The sequence below is a fragment of the Anabrus simplex genome, chromosome 1 (assembly GCF_040414725.1).
Source record: "Anabrus simplex isolate iqAnaSimp1 chromosome 1, ASM4041472v1, whole genome shotgun sequence".
NCBI lineage: Eukaryota > Metazoa > Arthropoda > Insecta > Orthoptera > Tettigoniidae > Anabrus > Anabrus simplex.
The window spans coordinates 1,073,307,007-1,073,331,034 of NC_090265.1; the positions used below are offsets into that span (position 1 = coordinate 1,073,307,007).

Below are 24,028 nucleotides of genomic sequence, written 5' to 3' on the forward strand. Positions count from 1 at the left end.
TCCCCCAGAAAATCCACTTAAGGAGAAGTGAAAAAGGGGGTCAATTTTTAAAATGAGCATATCTATAGTATATCTCAAAAAAGCATGTTACAGAAGTGAAAATATGTATTTTTAATCTTTTAAAAATAATGAAACATATTTCAGAGAAAAAAAAAAAAAACACTTGATGGGGGTGTAAAGAGGTCTGAGAAAGGGATTGAATTATTTTGATTAGGATAATGACATCTCATAGACAGAAGATGTTACAGATGTGAAAACTGGTATTTGGAATCTCCTTTAAAAATAAAGAAACATGGTTCTTTGGTAAATCCACTTTAGGGAGGTTGTAAAAGGGAATGGAAAAGGAGTTGAATTCTTTTTATAAGGATAAGTTACTTATATCTCAAAAATTGAAGATTTTGTTTTTGTTTTTGGAGAATACACTTCAGGGGGAAGGGATGAAGTGAAGAAAGAATTGAAACTTTTTATGAGGATACTTATATATCAAGTAATGAAGATGTTACAGATGTGAAAATTGGTATTTGGAATCTCTTTTAAAAATAAAGAAACATATTTTTTGTTTTTGGAAAATCCACTTAAGGGAGGGAGAGGGTGAAAGGAAGTGATAAAGATTGAATTCTTTTTATGAGGGTACTTATATGTATTAAAAAAACTTAAGGTTACAGATGTGAAAAATGTTATTTGAAATCTCTCTTAAAAAAGAAAACATGTAATTTTTTATTTTTGAAAAATCCATATTGGGGCAGGAGGTGTAAGGACTGAAAAATGGGTTGAATTCTTTTTACAAAGATACTTACCATATATCTCAAAAACTGAAGATGTTAGAGACAAAGTATGGTATTTGGGATCTCCTTTAAAAAAATAGAAACGCATATTCTTTTGTTTTCGGAAGATCCACTTAAGAGAAAGGGGGTGAAAAGAAGTGAAAAAGGAGTTGAACTATTCTTAAGAAGATTCTTACTGTATATCTCAAAAACTGAAGATGTTAGAGACATGAAGTTTAGTATTTGGGATCTCGGGTGTTGTGTTGAAAAGAACTGAAATAGTGGTTGAAGTATTTTTATTATGATACTTATCAATATATATATAAAAGGCAATGTCCTGACTGATTGTCTACTTCTATACATAAACAAATGGTATTTTGGGGATACATTGCTATTACAACATAGGCATGCACTAAAGAAGGGTTTTTTAAAATTCCAGCTTCAATGGGATGAAACAGGGGTAAAACCCTGAAAATCAAATTATACATTACTCTGAAACCGTTTTCTGAACAAAATTGAAATATCACTCAATGATTACTCTTTTATGAACTAGATGTTAAATAACACAAGTTTATAAACAAAATTCACTGGGGGTTAATATCCGAAAACAAAAATATTCATTTCTCTGAAACCGTTTGACATACGAGGTTGAAATTTCACATGATGGTTCCTCCTATATGTCTTAAATTTTGAATAAAACGTGGTTTTAAAATAATACATCCCTAAGGGGGTTTCAACTGCAAGTGGGGGACTGATGACATAAATATTAATTTCTCTCAAATCGTTTGGTACACAAGTATGAAATTTCACATGACGGTTGCTCTATATATCTTAGATTTTAAATAAAAAGTTGTCTTAAAATTATGCACTGCTAAGGGGTTATGACCGCGAGGGTGGGGCCTAAAAATATAAATATTCATATCTTTGACACCGACTGACATATGAGATTGAAATTTCACATTATAATTGCTCCTATATAGAATAGATATTAAATAAGAAGTGGTCTTAAAGCAATACACCCCTAAGGGGGGATTGACTGGAAGGGGTTAGCTGATGACAAATGTTCATTTCTCTCAAACTGTTTTACATACGAGCTTGAAATTTCATATGACGTTTGTCCTATATGTCTTAGATTTTAAATAACAAGTGGTCTTAAAATAATACAACTCTACAGTGTTTTGACTGGGAGGGTAAGGTCTGAAAACAAATATTAATATCTCTGAAACTGTTTAAACTTATGAGGTTGACACTTCACATGATGTTTGCTCCTATATGTAATAGATTTTAAATAAATGTGGTCTTAAATAACACACCACTAAGGGACTTCAACTTGGAGGTAGGAGGGACTGATGGCATAAATATTAATTCCTCTCAAACCGTTTGGTATATGAGTTTGAAATTTCACATGACAGTTGCTCCTATATGTCTTAGGTTTTTAAATAAAATATGATCTTAAAGTAATACAGCACTAATTGGTTTTGACCGGGAGATCAAGGCCTGAAAACATAAATATTCATATCTCTGAAACTGTTTGACGAGGTTAAAATTTCACATGATGGTTGCCCCTGTAAGTTTTACATTTTAAATAATGACAGGTCTTAAAACAATACGCCCCTAAGGGATTTTGGCTGGAGCGTAAAGGCTTGTAACAAAATTATTCATCCCTCCAAACCATTTGATGTATGAATTTGTAATTTTACAAGAAATATGGTTGTTGTCAGTGTCAGTTTGTCTGCCAGGTTGTGTGTGTTTCTTCAATATCTATCAAAATAGAATGATAATAAACCATATACATAACGCATATATGGATTGGGACCATGTAGAAGTTGTTTGAAATTCTAAAACTAAGTCTTCACAACAGCCAAGGTACTCGACTGAATTTTCAATGTCTCTTCTTTATTGCCAAAAATATTATTTGTAAAACTCATGGGCTTAAGTGAAATAACCTTTTAAACATTATTTGAGGCTGTATACCATTAATGGTACCTACATATTCTTGCGCATGTTGAATGTCTAATTTTTAAGGATTTAAACCTCTCAAATTACTAATCAAATTCCACAAGCTTAATACATATACATACATACATACATACATACATACATACATACATTATCATTATAAACTGTTATGCCTTTCAGCGTTCAGTCTGCAAGCCTCTGTGAATTTATTAAACGTAGCTACAATCCTCGATTTGCAACTAGTGTTGTGGCCTCATTTAGTTCTATACCTCTTATTTTTAAATCGTTAGAAACCAAGTCTAACCATCGTCGTCTTGGTCTATCTCTACTTCTCTTACACTCCATAGCAGAGTCCATTATTCTCCTAGGTAACCTATCCTCCTCCATTCGCCTCACATGACCCCAACACCGAAGCCGATTTATGCGTACAGCTTCATCCATCGAGTTCATTCCTAAATTAGCCTTTATCTCCTCATTCTGAGTACCCTACTGCCATTGTTCCCACCTGTTTGAACCAGCAATCATTCTTGCTACTTTCATGTCTGTTACTCCTAACTTATGAATAAGATATCCTGAGTCCACCCAGCTTTCGCTCCCGTAAAGCAAAGTTGGTCTGAAAACAGACCGATGTAAAGATAGTTTCGTCTGGGAGCTCACTTCCTTCTTACAGAATACTGTTGATCACAGCTGCAAGCTCACTGCATAAGCTTTACGAAACCTTGATTCAATCTCACTTACTATATTACCAACCTGGGAGAACACACAACCTAAATACTTGAAATTATTGACCTGTTCTAGCTTTGTATCACCTATCTGACATTCAGTTCTGTTGAATTTCTTACCTACTGACATCAATTTAGTCTTTGAGAGGCTAATTTTCATACCATACTCATTGCACCTATTTTCTAGTTCCAAGATATTAGACTGTAGGCTTTCGGCACAATCTGCCATTAAGACCAAATCGTCAGCATAGGCCAGACTGCTTACTACATTTCCACCTAACTGAATCACTCCCTGCCACTTTATACCTTTCAGCAGATGATCCATGTAAACTACGAACAGCAAAGGTGAAAGATTACAGCCTTGTCTAACCCCTGTAAGTACCCTGAACCAAGAACTCATTCTACCATCAATTCTCACTGAAGCCCAATTGTCAACATAAATGCCTTTGATCGCTTTTAATAATCTGCCTTTAATTCCATAGTCCCCCAGTATGGCGAACATTTATTCCCTCAGTACCCTGCCATATGCTTTCTCTAGATCTACAAAACAAACACAACTGCCTATTCCTCTCGTAGCATTTTTCAATTAACTGGCGCATACTGAAAATCTGATTCTGACGGCCTCTCTGTGGTCTGAAACCAAACTGGTTTTCATCCAGCTTCCTCTCAACGACTGATCGCACCCTCCCTTCCAAGATGCCAGTGAATACTTTTCCTGGTATACTAATCAATGAGATACCTCTATAGTTGTTGCAATCCTTCCTGTTCCCTTGCTTATAGATAGGTGCAATTACTGCTTTTGCCCAATCTGAAGGTACCTTACCAACACTCCATGCTAATTTCACTACCCTATGAAGCCATTTCATCCCTGCCTTCCCACTATACTTCACCATTTCAGGTCTAATTTCATCTATTCCTGATGCCTTATGACAATGGAGTTTATTTACCATCTTTTCCACTTCCTCAAGCATAATTTCACCAACATCATTTTCCTCCTCCCCATGAGCTTGGCTGTTCACAACACCACCAGGATGATTTCCTTTTACATTGAGATGATGTTCAAAATACTCCCTCCACCTCTCCAGTGATTCCCTGGGATCTATTATGAGTTCACCTGAATTACTCAAAACACTGTTCATTTCCTTTTTCCCTCCCTTCCTAAGATTCTTTATTACTGTCCAGAAAGGTTTCCCTGCTGCTTGACCTAGCCTTTCCAGGTTGTTACCAAAATCTTCCCAGGACTTCTTTTTGGATTCAACAACTATTTGTTTCACTCTGTTTCTTTCCTTTACATACAAATCCCTGTCTGCCTCGGCCCTTGTTTGGAGCTATTTCTGATAAGCCTTCTTTTTACATTTACAAGCTGCTCTCACTTCATCATTCCACCAAGATGTTTGCCTTTTCCCATCTTTACACACAGTTGTTCCTAGGCATTCCCTTGCTGTTTCTACTACAGCATCCCTGTATGCCACCCATTCACTTTCTATATCTTGAACTTCTTTACTGTCTACTGTTTGAAACTTCTCACTAATCATATCCATGTACTTCCGTCTAATTTCCTCGTCCTGGAGATTTTCTACCCTTATTCGTTTGCAGACAGATTTCACTTTCTCTACCCTAGGCCTAGAGATACTTAGTTCACTACAGATCAGATAGTGGTCTGTATCATTGAAAAATCCGCAGAAAACTCATACATTCCCAACAGATTTCCTGAATTCGAAATCTGTTAAGATATAGTCTATTATGGATCTGGTACCCCTAGCCTCCCATGTGTAGCGGTGAATAGCCTTATGCTTGAAGAATGTATTCGTAACAGCTAAACCCATACTAGCACAAAAGTCCAGCAAATGCTTCCCATTCCCATTAGCTTCCATATCTTCCCCACATTTACCAATCACCCTTTCGTATCCTTCAGTTCTATTCCCAACTCTCGCATTGAAATCGTCCATTAGCACTATTCTATCCTTGCTGTTGACCCTGACCACGATGTCACTCAATGCTTCATAAAACTTGTCAACTTCATCCTCATCCGCACCCTCACATGGTGAATACACGGACACAATTCTAGTCTTAATTCCTCCAACTGACAAATCTACCCACATCATTCGCTCATTTACATGCCTAACAGAAACTATGTTCCGTGCAATGATATTCCTGATAAAGAGCCCTACCCCAGACTCTTCCCTTCCCTTTCTAACACCCGTCAAGTACACTTTATAATCTTCTATCTCTTCCTTGTTATCTCCCCTTACCCAAATATCACTTACTCCTAGCACATCCAGATGCATCCTCTTTGCTGACTCAGCCAGTTCTACTTTCTTTCTTCCATAAGCTCCATTAATATTGATAGCTCCCCATTGAATTCCATTTCATTCGCCAAGTTGTTTCCAAGGAGTCCCTCGTCTGTCAAATGGGAGTGGGACTCCGTTACTCCCATAGGTACAAGGCTTGCTTAAAATGTTCTGAGCTCGGTAGATTCATGAAGCAGGATGCTACCCTACTTGCACATAGTCCAAGTGAGGATCTCTCCTCTTAACGGATTATGGAGCACCGGTGTATAGTATAGTCCTAGCTACCTGAGCACAAGGAGGGCCACGACTCAGAATATGTCCGAGATGCCCACTCCCATTCCATAGCAACTGGTATCCCGACTCTCAGGACCACTTACTGGGCCACTCAGCCGTTGCCCATGGTTCACGAACTAGGACGTGACTACAGTAACCCACAAACATGAACCAGCTTAATACATATACTAGGCCTAAATAATAATGGAGGTTTCATCTTGATTTTTATTTGAGATTGGTGCTGCCTTCTATAAACATAAAATTATATCTTAAATTTTAAATAAGAAGTGGTCTAAAAACAACACACTCCTAAGGGGTTTTGATGGAGGGTGAGGAATGATGACAAAAGTATGCATTTATATGAAACTGTTAAATTTTCAAATGATATCCTTGAATTCTTGCTTGTCCTTAAACATTTGTCATCATATTAATACTTTACAATTACTTTTCAAGTAAGTCCGTTTGGGCATAAAATAATTTGTTAAACCTGATGATCCAGTGTCTCTTAATGTGATTTACACTGTCTCTTTAGTGTGTCAAATCCTTGTTGAATGGAGCATTCCAATCCAAGATAAATCGTCTAATGTGCATACGTCTATAGTGACAAGGCATATCCTTTGAAGTTATAACTGCCAAAGATTTAACTGCAAAAAGTCTGCCAGGTTGTGTGTGTTTCTTCAATATCTATGAAGATATGATAACCCTACTGAAACTTTATGTAATAAAACACAGGCATGTAGTGAGAAAGCTTACGTTCATGTGAGGCAGCTGTTATACATCATGAGGTGGACCTTCTGCGTCGACCAAAGACAACCGACTGATAAGGGGATCGTGTGCTACCAAGAGAAGGGAAGGAGTAATGAGGGGAAGCCTATGTTGTGTAGAAGGTGAATGTTGATATGTGCTATTTCCTACTTCATTTCTTCTCGTTTTCTTTTTTCGTGTATTGGACTGTCAGTTTAAACAGTCGGTTTTCTTCTACACTATATTCGTTCAAATATTTTGGTTTTTGTGACCTGTAAATTTCCAACTTTTCCAACTTTTCCAACATTTTCATGCATTTTCCATTATTCACCAGATGTAATAATTTTAAATCTTGTTCTATATAAGTGAATTGATAATTACTGTTGTGCACGTGATTACACATAACTGAGTATCTGGTGTATTCCTTTGCTTTGACTTACTCCGTAAATCTTATAGAAATATTTCTCCCAGATTGTTCCACGTATTGTTTTCCACATTCCTGCCATGTCAGTATTATTATTATTATAATTATATATTATAATAATTGTATTAAATGGCATGATTGCAAAAAGGTGTATGTAGAACAGTGCGGCAGGAACCTAGAAGAGCACATAAATGCAGTTAAACACAGAAGATTCTTGGCAATGGGTGACCATATGAAAGAATATGGTAATAAATTTACAGAAATAGAGAGAGGTATGAAAATATTACACACAGTTCAGAAAGGAAAATTGATGAATGTTTTGGAAAGAATATGGATCTATTTGGCCCAAAAGCATAATGGCGAACTAGATTTAAATGAGCCGATGAACGAGAACATGCTTAAATTAGCAGATAAATACATAAGGAAGAAGAGAAGAAAGAAACAACAATTAACGTAGTTCTGATCTTTGACCCATCTCTTCCCTCTCAGTACGAGTTATGTAAATAGTAGCGATAACTTCCCTGCCACCCGCTCGTTCCTTTCTCCCAACAGTCACGCGGAAGCGAGTTGGCAGCAAGGTCATACTTGTTTTGATTTGGATGGCAGATTAAAGTGATACTGTATTGTGACAAGTTTGATCTTTCCGGCTAACAAATGAACCATTAAATGAGTAATAGTCACTAACAGAACCGATTTCATTGTGGTTTATTTAGTGATCCCAAGGTAACTCAAGTAATTAGCTAATCCTAAATCTTTAAAATTTACAAGACAGGAAGGACCCACTAATGCTTTGGAAAGCTATCTCCACAATGTTAATTCTCGGCAAGGACAGGACTAAAACCTGCCACCTAGCGGCAGAAAGGCGAAACAGCTATGCCCGCTTTTTTGGCTCGAAAAGACCTGAATTGCACGGCCTTATGAAGTATAACGTAGGCAACGGTATTATCCTTCGGTTACAGCGAGAGCTCTATCACCGACACATTCGTTATTATGAGCAATTAAGCACGCACAATTTTCCATTACCTATATTTGTGCATTCCAGCGATTATGTTGCATGCGATCGATCACCTTCGGTATCGTTTCCTCGCTATGGCCACTAGCGAGCCTTCTTCGAAGGCAGTGTTGGAGTCGATCAGTAATACCCGTTGGCTTCTGTTGCATAAAGAAAATTTGAAATGAAAGAGAACATGTTTTCGTAATAAATGCGTAAATAACTTGTCCGATAGCAGTTGTTAACTCATTAAAAATAAAGGCTGAATAAATGATTACTTAATTTTAATGCTAAATACTACAATTAAGTAAGAATGGGATACACCTCAAGATATGGTAGAGTGCATCATTGAATTCAGAGAATAGTTTATATTTATTCATGTCTGGTAATTTTGAAAAGGCTATTATCATGTAAATTTATAGCAAAGAGGTTATAATTTCTCTACTGGCACTTGAAGTATGTTTTCATCATACATATAGTACGGTTAGGTTAGGTTAGGCGATGCTGTTTTAATAAGAAAACTGAAACGTTTGCCACAAAATTCAATCAATCATACTCGGTACGGTATTGTTTTCTTGCTATGTGCATTTGCGAGCTCTCTGGTCGACATTCGAAGGCGATGTTTGAGTCGATTAGTACTAGACATCGACTTCTGTTCCATAAAGCAAAATCGAAATTAAAGAGAACATGTTTTCGTAATAAATGTGTAAATTACATGGTCAATAGCAGTTGTGAACTCGTTAGAAATAAAGGCTAAGTAGATGATTGCTTAATTTTAATACTATACACCGAAATTAAGTAGACCGGGCGAGTTGGCCGTGCAGTTAGAAGCACGCGGCTGTGAGCTTGCATCCGGAAGATAGTGGGTTCAAACCCCACTGTCGGCAGCCCTGAGGATGGTTTTCCGTGGTTTCCTATTTTCACACCAGGCAAATGCTGGGACTGTACCTTAATTAAGGCCACAGCCGCTTCCTTCCCATTCCTAGGCCTTTCCTGTCCAATCGCCGCCATAAGACCTATCTGTGTCGGTGCGAAGTAGAGCAACTAGCAAAAGAAATTAAGTAGGCCTAAGTATGCAATACATTTCAAGAAATGGCAGAGCGCATCACTGATTTCGGAGGATCGATTATATTTTCTTGCGACTGGTTAATGTTTGGTAAAGCTATTTCCATGTAAATTTATAGCGAGAAGGCTATCACTTTTCTACTGACGCTTGATATACGTTTTCATGGTACTTATACGGTTACGTTAGGTTAAGTTAAGCGATGCTGTTTGAATAAAAAACTGAAACATTTGCCACAAAATGCGACCTTCAGTAACGTTTTCTCACCATGAGAAATTGCGTGCTCTCTCGTTCAAATTCGAAGGCAATGTCAGAGACAATTGGTAATACCTGTCGACTCTTGTTCCGTAGAGAAAATTAGAAATGAAAGAGGAGAACATATTTTCGTAATAAATATGTAAATCACGTGGTCGATAGCAGTTGTCAACTCGTTAGAAGTAAAGGCTAAGTAAACGATTGCTTGATTTTAATACTATACACTGAAATTAAGTAAGTATGCGATACATCTCAAGATATGGCAGAGCTCATCACTAATTTCAGAAATTAGCTTATATTTTCTTGCGCCTGGTTAAATTTCGGAAAGGCTATTCCCATGTAAATTTATAGGGACAATGTTATTTCTCTACTGGCACTTGAAATAAAATCTACGTCTCACGAGAAGTCGCGGCAGCTTGTAGGTACAGCATGAGTAACAGACTGTACTACACTAAGCTACAAACAATCGTCGCGATAAAAAGTGCAAGCCCTCTGAAAGAGATGCGTGTTCATTATTAAACTGTTCATAATGCATTACTTACAGTAAATGTGTAACTAAAGCACAATTGCACTACCAATCTCAAACTTCACAGCAGCACCTTAGTTCACAAGAATCAATCAATCAATACAATCAATCAATACTGATCTGCATTTAGGGCAGTCGCCCAGGTGGCAGATTCTCTATCTGTTGCTTTCCTAGCCTTTTCCGAAATGATTTCAAGGAAATTGGAAATTTATTGAACATCTCCCTTGGTAAGTTATTCCAATCCCTAACTCCCCTTCCTATAAATGAATATTTGCCCCAGTTTGTCCTCTTGAATTCCAACTTTATCTTCATATCGTGATCTTTCCTACTTTTATAAACGCCATTCAAACTTATTCGTCTACTAATGTCATTCCACGCCATCTCTCCGCTGACAGCTCGGAACATACCACTTAGTCGAGCAGCTCTTCTTCTTTCTCTCAATTCTTCCCAGCCCAAACATTGCAACATTTTTGCAACGCTACTCTTTTGTCGGAAATCACCCAGAACAAATCAAGCTGCTTTTCTTTGGATTTTCTCCAGTTCTTGAATCAGGTAATCCTGGTGAGGATCCCATATACTGGAACCATACTCTAGTTGGGGTCTTACCAGAGACTTATATGCACTCTCCTTTACATCCTTACTACAACCCATAAACACCCTCATAACCATGTGTAGAGATCGGTACCCTTTATTTACAATCCCATTTATGTGATTACCCCAGAAAGATCTTTCCTTATATTAACACCTAGATACTTACAATGATCCCCAAAAGGAACTTTCACCCCATCAACGCAGCAATTAAAACTGAGAGGACTTTTCCTATTTGTGAAACTCACAACCTGACTTTTAGCCCCGTTTATCAACATACCATTGCCTGCTGTCCATCTCACAACATTTTCGAGGTCACGTTGCAGTTGCTAACAATCTTGTAACTTATTTATCACTCTATAGAGAATAACATCATCTGCAAAAAGCCTTACCTCCGATTCCACTCCTTTACTCATATCATTTATATATATAAGAAAACATAAAGGTCCGATAACACTGCCCTGAGGAACTCCCCTCTCAACTATTACAGGGTCAGACAAAGCTTCACCTACTCTAACTCTCTGAGATCTATTTTCTAGAAATATAGCAACCCATTCAGTCACTCTTTTGTCTAGTCCAATTGCACTCATTTTTGCCAGTAGTCTCCCATGATCCACCCTATCAAATGCTTTAGACATGTCAATCGCGATACAGTCCATTTGACCTCCAGAATCCAAGATATCTGCTATATCTTGCTGGAATCCTACAAGTTGAGCTTCAGTGGAATAACCTTTCCTAAAACCGAACTGCCTTCTATCGAACCAGTTATTAATTTCACAAACATGTCTAATATAATCAGAAAGAATGCCTTCCCAAAGCTTACATACAATGCATGTCAAACTTACTGGCCTGTAATTTTCAGCTTTATGTCTATCACCCTTTCCTTTATACACAGGGGCTACTATAGCAACTCTCCATTCATCTGGTATAGCTCCTTCGACCAAACAATAATCAAATAAGTACTTCAGATATGGTACTACATTCCAACCCATTGTCTTTAGTATATCCCCAGAAATTTGATCAATTCCAGCTGCTTTTCTAGTTTTCAACTTTTGTATCTTATTGTAAATGTCATTGTTATCATATGTAAATTTTATTACTTCTTTGGCCTTAGTCTCTTCCTCTATCTCGACATTATCCTTGTAACCAACAATCTTTACATACTGCTGACTGAATACTTCTGCCTTTTGAAGATCCTCACATACACACTCCCCTTGTTCATTAATTATTCCTGGAATGTACTTCTTGGAACCTGTTTCTGCCTTAAAATACCTATACATACCCTTCCATTTTTCACTAAAATTTGTATGACTGCCAATTATGCTTGCCATCATGTTATCCTTAGCTGTCTTCTTTGCTAGATTCAATTTTCTAGTAAGTTCCTTCAATTTCTCCTTACTTCCACAGCCATTTCTAACTCTATTTCTTTACAGTCTGCACCTCCTTCTTAGTCTCTTTATTTCTCTATTATAATAAGGTGGGTCTTTACCATTCCTTACCACCCTTAAAGGTACAAACCTGTTTTCGCATTCCTCAACAATTTCTTTAAACCCATCCCAGAGTCTGTTTACATTTTTATTTACCGTTCTCCACCGATCATAGTTACTTTTTAGAAACTGCCTCATACCTGCTTTATCAGCCATATGGTACTGCCTAACAGTCCTACTTTTAAGACCTTCCTTTCTATCGCATTTATTTTTAACTATCACAAAAACAGCTTCATGATCACTAATACCATCTATTACTTCAGTTTCCCTATAGAGCTCATCTGGTTTTATCAGCACCACATCCAGGATATTTTTCCCTCTGGTTGGTTCCATCACTTTCTGAATCAGCTGTCCTTCCCATATTAACTTATTTGCCATTTGTTGGTCATGCTTCCTGTCGTTCGCATTTCCTTCCCAATTGACATCTGGCAAATTCAGATCTCCCGCTACAATCACATTTCTTTCCATGTCGTTTCCCCACATACCTGACTATCCTATCAAATAATTCCGAATCCGCATCAGTGCTACCCTTTCCCGATCTGTACACAACAAATATATCAAGTTGCCTATTATCTTTAGAAATGAGCCTTACACCTAGAATTTCATGTGTCTCATCTTTAACTTTTTCGTAGCTTACAAATTCTTCTTTCACCAGAATGAAAACTCCCCCTCCCACCTTTCCTATCCTATCTCTACGATACACACTCCAGTGCCGTGAGAAAATTTCTGCATCCATTATATCATTTCTCAGCCATGATTCAACTCCTATTACAATATCTGGTAAATATATATCTATTAAATTACTTAATTCTATTCCTTTCTTTACAATACTTCTACAGTTCAGCACTAACAATTTTATGTCATCCCTACTTGATTTCCAGTTCCCTGTTCCCTTATCACCGCTCCCTAGGCCATCCTGTTTCCCTGAATGTACCTCTCTATTACCCTTCCAAACAAATTTCCTAACTTATACGTACCACTGCGGTTTAAATGAAGGCCATCCGAGCGCAGATCCCTATCTCCTACCCACCCATTAGGATCTAGAAATTTCACTCCCAGTTTCCCACATACCCACTCCATAGTCTCATTTAAATCCCCAATCACCCTCCAGTCAGTATCCCTCCTACACAGTATTCCACTAATAACAATCTCCGCTTTCTTAAACTTCACCCGTGCTGCATTTACCAGATCCCACACATCTCCAACTATGTTGGTACTTATATCAGCTTGCCTTACGTTGTTGGTACCAACGTGAAACACTACCACCTTCTCCTTCCCCTCCTCCCTCTCTTCTACTTTCCTCAACATCTGCCTCAACCTAATTCCTGGATAACATTCTATCCTGGTTCCCTTTCCTCCACACACTTTCCCCATGTGTCTAACGATGGAATCCCCCATGACCAGAGCCTCAACCCTACCCACCTCATTTGATCCCCTCCCCTCCTGGTCAGCCCTCTCTTTCCTGATAGCTGCAGAAGCTACTTCCTCCTCCCTTTTCTCCTTCCCATGACCCTGTTCCACCTGTCTTTTCCTATCCTCTACTCTGCATTTCCCTTTCCTACCTTTTCCCTTCCTCCTACTTCCATGCGTCTCAGCAACAGTTCCCTGTCCCTCATCTTCCCTCTGTTGTTCTACCTGGAGTGACTCGTACCGATTTCGCACAGACACCTGTCCTGAATTCTGATCCTGAATAGAGCCCTGGCCTGCAATCTCCTTCCCCTTAGAACATTAGACCACCTGTCTTCTACAACTCCTCCCTTTCCTTCCCCTCCCTCTTGTACACCTACTGTAACCTGTACATTGTTTGAGGGAGTCCTATCTTCCTTCCTGTCTTCTGTGAGAATCCTAATTATCTCCCTCAAACTTTCCAACTCCTCCCTCATACCCCTCAATGCCTCACCACACCCACAATAAGTGCACTCGCACTCCTTAGCCATTCTTTACGGGGGAAAAATTATAAATTAAAAAAAAAATGAAGTAACTTATTTGCAAAAAAAGAATGAACGGAGGGATATATTGTCTGGGATAGTACACAACAATAAGGTAATTTAATATACGACTACACTACAATAGTACTTAGTCGTGCTCTATTTTTTTTTAAATCCTACAACCCCTAACAGGATAAAAACTGCTGTTAATTACTGAATATCGAAAGTAATACACAAGAACTACACAATTCCAAACTGCAATTAAGCCTATCCTAATTTCAACAATATTTTAGTAAGAGTTTCTACGGATACCTCTACTACACCAGTACTACACAAATATTTTACAATAATAAAATAAGCACACTAAATTCTAATAGGATATTACTCGTATACTACTGTACAGTACACTACAGTAATTCTTAAACTACTTTCAGACGTATCCTAATTACGATACTCGTACCGTACCGTATGTCACTACTAAGCACAACAGAAATGAAATTTGCAAGAACTATTGTACTCAAAGATTACCAACGAAGCTAAATGCTTAGACAAATTATTATTAGTATTAGGGTCTAATAGATACACACGAAAGATAACACACGAATATAGCAGGCAAGATACGGCACTATCTAAATGTACCGTACTGTATCTATACTACAATGTATCTACACTACACTATACTGCATTTGGTTAAATGCTTATGTATCAAAAGGATTGCCGTACACGAAGAAAAACACGAATATAACTGGCAAGATACTATCTAATATATTATACCTTATCTTCACTACAATTCTACTGAAATGTGGTTATGTGATTATTACAGCTGGTGGATTACTATTATTTTCCCTACTCCACGGGACGGAGAAAAAAAAAAAAAGTGTCCTTAATTACGCCTACTGAAAAATACGAGGTTGTCTACAATAATTTCTCAAATATTTCTGTCAAAACTACTACTACTATTACTCCAGGGACTTGAACTGCAATTACTGGGATATATGAACTTTATTATTATTAGCTAACCGCTCATAAATACTGAAAGATCGAGGAAGCGAAATATAAATTACGGATACTAACTACCTGCTCAGAAGTACAAATGAATGGAATACAAGGTCAGCTGATTTTTATTTATATTTACTTGACTACACTACACCCTTTGTTCAAGACTGTAGCCAACAATGCAATATTTGAATATGAGGAGCGACAATAATCAATAACAATACGACTGTTAACTATTACCGTGTAATCTCTTTAACTTCTTTTTAAATGGAAGTTTACAGGCGTATCGTGTTTTTTAATGCAGTAAATTATTACCTTCGCGATAGTTTGAACGTATATCTATACGAAATACCGGAGAAGTTGCTGCAGAAGTTACGGTACTATTCCTTATGATAATCTGCCTTTGTAAGTACAACCAACGAACCTACAGATACCGGTATTTACAAATATTTTTAAAGTTAATATTGTTACCTAAAGTATTACCTAAACTTAAATTCGAAACAAGGTGCACCTAGCTAGCCTACTTAACCTAGAAAACGTAATTTACTGAAGGCCAACTGAATTACTTGTTACAAAATTTAAATAATTATTACTACTCCCAATTTCTACCAACAAGCACTAAACACCACTATATAAACAGCACTAAATGAATCAGATCTACACAAAATTAAGCTATTTCAATAGGTTTTCACTACTTTATCACTACAATAATGCAAGAGCTCTCTCAACAGCCAACCGTTCTCAAGCGCATCCAACAATGAGAATCACCGCGGACAGAACCGATGTTTGTCAGGCCTTGAGACTTAAGACTGGCGCATGCGCAGAAGCCATGCTTATCCTCCACACCCCTTACTCCGCATGCACACGACTTCTCATCAGACAACCGGAGTATGTTTTCATCATACATATAGTACGGTTAATTTAGGTTAGGTGACGCTATTTGAATAAGAAAACTGAAAGGTTTGCCACAAAATTCGATCGAACATCTTCGGTATCGTTTTCTCCCTATGTACACTTACATGCTGTCTCGTTGACATTCGAAGGCGATGTCAGAGTCTATTAGTAATACCTATGTAAATGGTCCATTATTGGACATTTATAAATTTACTCATTCGGAACAAATATTTCAGATTCCCTATGGGAATCAACATTTATATCATAGTAATACCTGTCGACTGCTGTTCTCTAAAGAAAATTTGAAATGACAGAGGATAACACGTGTTCATAATAAATGCGTAAATAACGTGACCAATAGCAGTTGTTAACTCATTAGAAATAAAAGCTGAATAAACAATCATTTAATTTTAATTTTTCATACTGAAATTAAGTCAGAATATGATACACCTCAAGATATGGCAGAGTATGTCACTGATTTCAGAGGATAGTTCATATTTTCTCACATCTAGTTCAATTTCGGAAAGGCTATTCTCATATAAATTTTTAGCGAGGAGGTTATTCTTTTTCTTCATGTGCTTGAAATATGTTTTCATGACACATATACAGTTAGGTTAGGTGACGCTGTTTGAAGAAGAAAACAAACTTTGCGACAGAAGCCTCTGGAGCGATACTATAATTTTTTCAGAATAAAACTGAACACACTTTCACGCAGTATCGAATTTTGAAAAATAACAAAGAAGATAAGCCGTAGTGTGGAAATTATCCAAAAAAACGCAAGTTTTGAACAAATTGATTGCCGTTTCATACTGATTTTAATGTGTACGAGGTTTCCCCCAACTTTTACGTAAAATTGGATATAACGACAATCCGCTATAGCGAGTAAATTTTTCGCTGCTATTAATTCTCACTATAATGGACTTCTACTGTATTTTAATGTGTTTAGTTAAGAATTTGGGATTATAATGATGTAACAAGTCCAAGGATATGTTGATAAATTTAATGCCACTGAAGAAGAGAACAGTTTAAGTTTCTTGAAACATGTCTGGCTTTTAATATGGAACAAGATGTTTAAATAAATGTATGATCAATTTTAAGTCAATATGGACTAAATGTAAACTCAGTTAGCACTATTAATTGCCATCCTCGGGGCCCCGGTTCAATTCCCGGTACTACCAGAAATTTAAGAATGGCGGGAGGGCTGGTATGTGGTTAAAATGGTACATGCAGCGCATCTCCATAGGGGGTGTGCCTGAAAAGAGCTACATCACCTCGGGACGAGGACACGAGTTTGTATTTAGTCCGTCTCCATAGCGTAATGGTTAGTGTTATTAGCTGCCATCCTCGGGGGCCTGGGTTCGATTCCCACTACTGCCAGAAATTTAAGAATGGCAGGAGGGCTGGTATGTGGTTAAAATGGTACATGCAGCTCACCTCCATTGGAGATGTGCCTGAAAAGAGCTGCACCACCTTGCGATGAGGACACGAGTTTACCTTTATTATGGTTAAAATAATGAAGTCCATCAACGGTGAGCATTGCTGACGGGGATATGCTCCATTGTTCTGTCGTCATGGCAATCTACTAGCTAATAATGATAGTGACTGTTGTGAATGTTTAAATACGCTGCAAATCTGCTCGGTCATTAGCCACTATTGATCAGGAAGATTATGAAGATGACTATCAAAATGAGAAGCATAATGCTATCACTCAAAGAATTAGGGAAAAGGGAAATCATAAGGCAGGTGGTTGCTCTAATATCATCAAGTTCAAAGAAAACAAATTATGATGGCCTACAATGTCCTAAGTGTATAAAACTTATGAACATTACATTGAATCACTATTGTTAGTTTAGGTGTTCTGTCACTTTACTGCCTCAAATATAAAAAAACAGCAACCCATCAATGATGGGTAAAGTAAGCCTGTGTTGTCCTCCCAAGGTAGTGCAGCTATTTTTAGGCACACCCCCATTGCAGGGGAGCTGCACATATAATTTTAACCACATACCAGCCCTCCTGCCACTCTTAAATATCTGGCAGTACCAGGAATCGAACCCGGGCCCCCAAGAACGGCAGCTAATAGTGCTAACCATTACACTCCAGAGGTGGATAACAACAGGTATGACACCTAGTAATGAAATAAATCTGAGTGAAAAGCAAGTAATAAGAATGAAAGAAGTGGTTCCAAAACTTACCTCTCCTTGAGAGAGAAAATTGGCCAACAAAGATCCCTTTAGAGCATTTGTCATATCAGCATCATCAAAGATAATGAGAGGTGACTTTCCTCCAAGCTCCAAAGTGACTTTCTTCAGACCAGCAGCAGCTGAATTCAAACAAAATGAAACAAGTATTATATCCACATATTTGAACAATCAAATCTATAGAACAAAGATGATATGCACTCACCTGCAGTCATCACTTTAACACCAGTAGCCACTGAGCCTGTGAAGGATATCTTTGCAATACCAGGATGTTGACAGAGGAGTGAGCCTGTGGTTTCTTCACCCTGGAATATGTGAAGGCTTTTTAGCATTCAGACTTACTGTTTTGTCCCACTCACTTATCAATTGTAAACAACTGGATGTTTGGTATGCTCATCACATTCAACAGAGCTAAATAATCCACTTTGATTTGTTTTGAAAATTCGTTACAAAAGGCTAACCTCCGTGCTATCCTTACAGCTACTTCAAAAACTGCATGAAAAATAGTATAATATTCCATGTAAACATTATCCATGAATTCCTTTAAATAAATTAAAACTGCATTAAGTAGTAGTAGTAGTAGTAGTAGTAGTAGTAGTAGTCGTCGTCTTACATCCCACCAACTACCTTTTTTTTTTATTTACGGTTTTTGGGGACACCAAGGTGGCAGAATTTACTTTTGCAGGAGTTCTTTTACATGCCAGTAAGTCTACCGACACAAGACCGACGTATTTGAGCACATTCAAATACAACCGGACTGAGCAAGGTTTGAACCTACCAAGTCAGAAGGCCAGTGCCTCAACTGTCTGAGCCACTCAGCCCGGATAATAATAATAATAATAATAATAATAATAATAATAATAACAACAACAACAACAATCATAATCATCATCACCATCATCATCTTTAGCCCAGTATGCATAGAAGTAGAGTGGATGAAAAGGAGGTCTCCTGATTTATACCAGACTTTTGAGAAAATATCAGACACTATTAGAAAAAAAAAAAATTATGGCCACATTCAAAGAATGGATATTTAAGGATATTTAATTATGCCTCCTCACTGAAAGTCAAGAATAACTGAATAATCAAAATTGAAAAAGACCAAGAAATCAGCATAACAGGTGAAATTATGTGACAGACCTAGCTTTAGAATGTTGGTGAGCAAAAATCATTTTGATGAAAAACCACCACTGCATAGACGGAAGAATGAAAGGAAAAACACAGCAAGAGAATGAGGAGATTCTGGGAAGAGAAGAAAGCAAATTCAACTGTTAAATAAGTTCAAAGGCGCTCCTTAGTTTGGCACAATGTTGTGAAATATTATTTCAAGTCTTTTCACAGCAAGCAAATGCTAGGTCTGAACTTTAATTAAGGCCACAGCCACTCATACCCAGTCCTAACTAGTTCTTATCCCATTGTCGCCAAAAACCTATCCGAGTTACCACAATGTTAAAAAAACCCACTAGGTTCTGTGTCTCGCTAACTACTTTTACAGTTTCTGGAGACATTGACATGCCAGGATTTTTTCCCTCATGAATTCTTTTACATGCCAGTAAATCTATCAACATGAGGCCAGTGTATTTGAGAACCTTCAAATTCCATCAAACTGAACCGAGATCTAACCTGCCAACTTGAGCTCAGAAGCAAGTTATGAATCTCATTCTGTATTGACGGTTATCACTTTACAAAAGAAAAATATTTATAAAATCCTCCTATCAATACAATTCAAGTCATCTGTTAGATGAAGCAAAGTCTATACATGTTTCAGCCTAATCTCAAGGCCATCTTCAGTAGTAAAACAATGATTACATAATATACAAACAAATTAAAAAACGTAATGATGTGAAGTGACAGTGATCATGATTAGTGAGTTAAAAACACATTGAGGTGCAAAGTCCTCTCGTCTAATAGATCTTGCTGACTGTTAAATAAAACACTATGCTGAGGAGTGTAGTGAGACCGTCAATACTACGAATAAAACGTGTAACATTTGTAACAAAAAAAGTTGTCGTCCCGAATGGAGATGACCTTGTCGGTCTCAAGTAAGGCTTAGTTGTCAATGTGACTTGAGACCGACAAGGTCATCTCCATTCGGGACGACAACTTTTTTGTTACAAATGTTACACGTTTTATTCGTAGTATTGACGGTCTCACTACACTCCTCAGCATAGTGTTTTATTTAACAGTCAGCAAGATCTTTAGACGAGAGGACTTTGCACCTCAATGTGTTTTTAACTCACTAATCATGATCACTGTCACTTCACATCATTACGTTTTTTAATTTGTTTGTATATTATGTAATCATTGTTTTACTACTGAAGATGGCCTTGAGATTAGGCTGAAACATGTATAGACTTTGCTTCATCTAACAGATGACTTGAATTGTATTGATAGGAGGATTTTATAAATATTTTCTTTTGTAAAGTGAGCTCAGAAGGGCAGCATTCTTTCATCTGAGCTACTCAGCCCAACATTTCTAATATTTGGTCCAAGCTTAACTTTACACATTTTATATTTTTACCACTGGCAAGAGGAGACAGACAAATGTGGAGAAAGTATCACTAAGAAAAACAAGTGTGCTGAGATGCTCATTATTTAACAATAAGCATGATCATATACACCTTCTGCAGCCAATCACATTATATTGTTATTATAAATTTACTCATTTGGAACAAATATTTCAGGTTCCCTATGGGAATCAACATCTTTATCAACTGACAGCTGTGCCGGGTGACCACCTAAGCTTAAAGGGTGAGCTTTCTCTCTCTATCAGTCACATTCCCACAATTTTGTTTCAATTCGGTCAAGTAACTTTCTTTCTTTCTCTTTTAGATATTCCCCCATAAACGCCCTTATGGATAGATACGATTTGTTTTAATAACATCGGGATATCCTTCACTTAATGTAACCAAAGAAGATTGTTCCTTCCATTATACGGCCATTGACATGCACATCAGCAACTAACCAGTTTTGTTTGCGTCAACACCGTGATAATCTCTTGTATAAATGATACAGGTTTCTTAGATGTATTTTTTACTCATGATCTATGGTGGGACTACCAATGGACAATGACAGTTTATGTCACCCTTATTCGACACAAGTGCTGTTTTGAATGCAGCCAAAACAAAATCATTTTCAAGTTTCATTAATCTTGTGATCTACTACCATACAGTAGTATGGTGGGTAGGAAAGTTTCAGTGAGGACGCGTGGCAACTGGCGATCAGTAACGCTCGGAACAACCCGTCAGAGTGCGGACTGACGTGGCTAGTGCCATCATCGAGCAGCTCCTAGAGGAAGACCGAAGATGGACTCTACTGGAGTTAAAGACGGCAAGTGGCATCGAGAAACGCACCATGAACAGGATATTGCAGACGTAGCTGCAACTGTGCAAAATCGCATCGCTGTAGATATCACATGCATTGACGGAAGTTTGACAGTGGATGCGATATGCAACATGCTCCGACCACCTACCACACTGGCAACAGGACAGCATATTGTCACTCCGCGGACTGACATTCGAGTTCCAGTTCGTATGCCCCAGTCAAAAATTCCTCAATGGTGATTATTCATGACAGAAAGTGGTCGCAGATTGTCTTCTTTCAGGAGCTGCTCGATGCGAAATGACACCTCGTTCATGATACCCGAGGAACATCTATTGAAACTTCTAGTGGGATATGCTGGAAATCAGTGCATCCAGGCTGAGCAGTGGGGTAGTCATTATCTTAAAATGAGATAACCTACTCTCCTGAAGGAACTCCAATGCAAAATGCACAAATTGGAGGCATAGCTCTGGTGATCCGCAGAAGAAATGATGTACGAGGCATGATTTTTAAGTAAATACCGTTTTGATATAGAAAAAAAGTAATGCAATTTTTAAACAATTCCTTTTTTTTACATGTAAGCTTCTACAATGTTAGAAAGAGAAAGATGTTCCACCTATTCAATACAATAATAAATTTATTATTTATTAATTTATTATTTCTTAACATCTTTCTCTTTCTAACATTGTAATTATTAGTTCAATACGGATCAGTGAATCAAGTTTTTAACTTTAAATGTAAGCTTCTACTTTAAACTACTTTTCAACATACGTTCCAAGCATATTAAGACACCTGACATATCATTATCATAAAAAAACTTCTGAATTCCATCTTCATAGAAATCTGCCACCTGATGTGCCAACCACTGCAGCACAGTCATTTTTAGGTCATTAATGTCATGGCATGGACCTCCTAAATACTTTTCAAGTGCAGGAAAAAATGGTAGTCATTAGGCGCTAGGTTAGGACTATACAGAGGACGATCAAATTGTTCCCAACCAAATGAAGCAATGTGGTCTTGGGTTCGATTAGTCATGTGAGGTCGTGCATCATCATGAAGGAAAAAAAAAAAAAAAAAAAAAAAAAAAAAAAAAATCGCCCTTGAGATCATGTCACGCCATTTGAATTGGATTGCACGATGAAGTTTATGTAAGGTCTCACAATAAGGCTAGGCATTTACTGTGTCACCTCAGTGCAAAAAATTCACAAACAACACACCCTGCCTATCCCAAAACACAGTGCACATGAGTCTGAGAGCAGAAATTGTTTGCCTGCACTTCACTTTCTTTGGTGATGTTGAGTGTCTCCATTCCATAGATTGCTGTTTTAATTCTGGTGTAACATAAGCCACCCATGTTTCATTGCCAGTGACAATCCAACTTAGAAAAGCATGACCTTTATTACTGTACCGCTCAAGGAAAGTCAAATCGCTGCCTACGTGCTTGGTTTTGTGCACCTCTATCAGCATCCATGTACTCAGTGCGAGGACAACTTCTGATAAAATCTAAGTGCCCTGACATAATTTCATTAACAACACTCCTTGAAAATTCACGCAACTCATAACTTAATGACGAAATCATAATCCTTGCATCAACTTTTTGCACCAAGTCTTCAGTAATGACAGACCGTTGCCTTCTACGCATCTTGTCGTGGACATTAGTACGGCCTTAAATTCTCATAATAATAATAATAATAATAATAATAATAATAATAATAATAATAATAATAATAATAATAATAATAATGTTATTTGTTTCACGTCCCACTAACTACATTTACAGTGTTCGGAGACGCCGAGGTGCCGGAATTTAGTCCCGCAGGAGTTCTTTTACGTGCCAGATAATCTACCGACACGAGGCTGTCGTATTTGAGCACCTTCAAATACCACCGGACTGAGCCAGGATCGAACCTGCCAAGTTGGGGTTAGAAGGTCAGCGCCTTAACCGTCTGAGCCACTTCCTCTTAAAACAATAATCACCACCATCACCACCACCCAGCCCGGCTCTTAAATTCTCTAACCCATTTTCTTACCTGAATGTTGATGACATAAAGAATATGCACTTAAATAAGTTTAAAAATCACTTTATTAAACTGAATGACCTGCATAAGCAGAAACGTATCAGGAATAAGAAGACTTTATTAAATGACCTAAAAATTAAGAAAAATGCATTATAAAATGTAAAAAATGATGTTTAAAAATTATTTAAAAATCCTTCAGAAAACAATAGGTTAGACACAAACATACAAAGTACATAATACAGGCCTTTGATTTGGAGGCTGTTCAAAGACAAAGAATACACAGTAAAATGAATGAATATTGTTTGAAAAAGAAACAGTTTGAAAAGAACTTGAAATAACAGAAGGTGATTTTTGAAATTAAAGTCTACAAAAACATTTTAAAAATTATTAGAAACAACTTGAGAAGTTAATTTCTACAAAATTTAAAATATAAATATGATTCATAAACAAAGACTCAAAGGAAGAAGAATAAGACTACTTAATGATATTTCAATTTAATTCACCTTAGCCTGAGTAGCATTGAACTACAAACTACAAGTTCTGGAACGTGAAGGATCTGTGATTATTTTCCAACAAGGTCTTATAC

General features: G+C 37.4%; 1 protein-coding gene across 1 annotated transcript in view; it reads right to left on the bottom strand.

The window, feature by feature from the left end:
• LOC136857994 (4-trimethylaminobutyraldehyde dehydrogenase) overlaps positions 1 to 24,028 on the bottom strand; it is a 168,016-nt gene that overhangs the window by 56,627 nt on the left and 87,361 nt on the right. Inside the window, exons 6-7 of the mRNA XM_067137164.2 lie at positions 18,309 to 18,408; positions 18,098 to 18,225 (exon numbers count right to left, since the gene is read on the bottom strand). Coding sequence (XP_066993265.1) covers positions 18,098 to 18,225; positions 18,309 to 18,408 — 228 coding nt within the window. The remainder of the gene's footprint in view (positions 1 to 18,097; positions 18,226 to 18,308; positions 18,409 to 24,028) is intronic.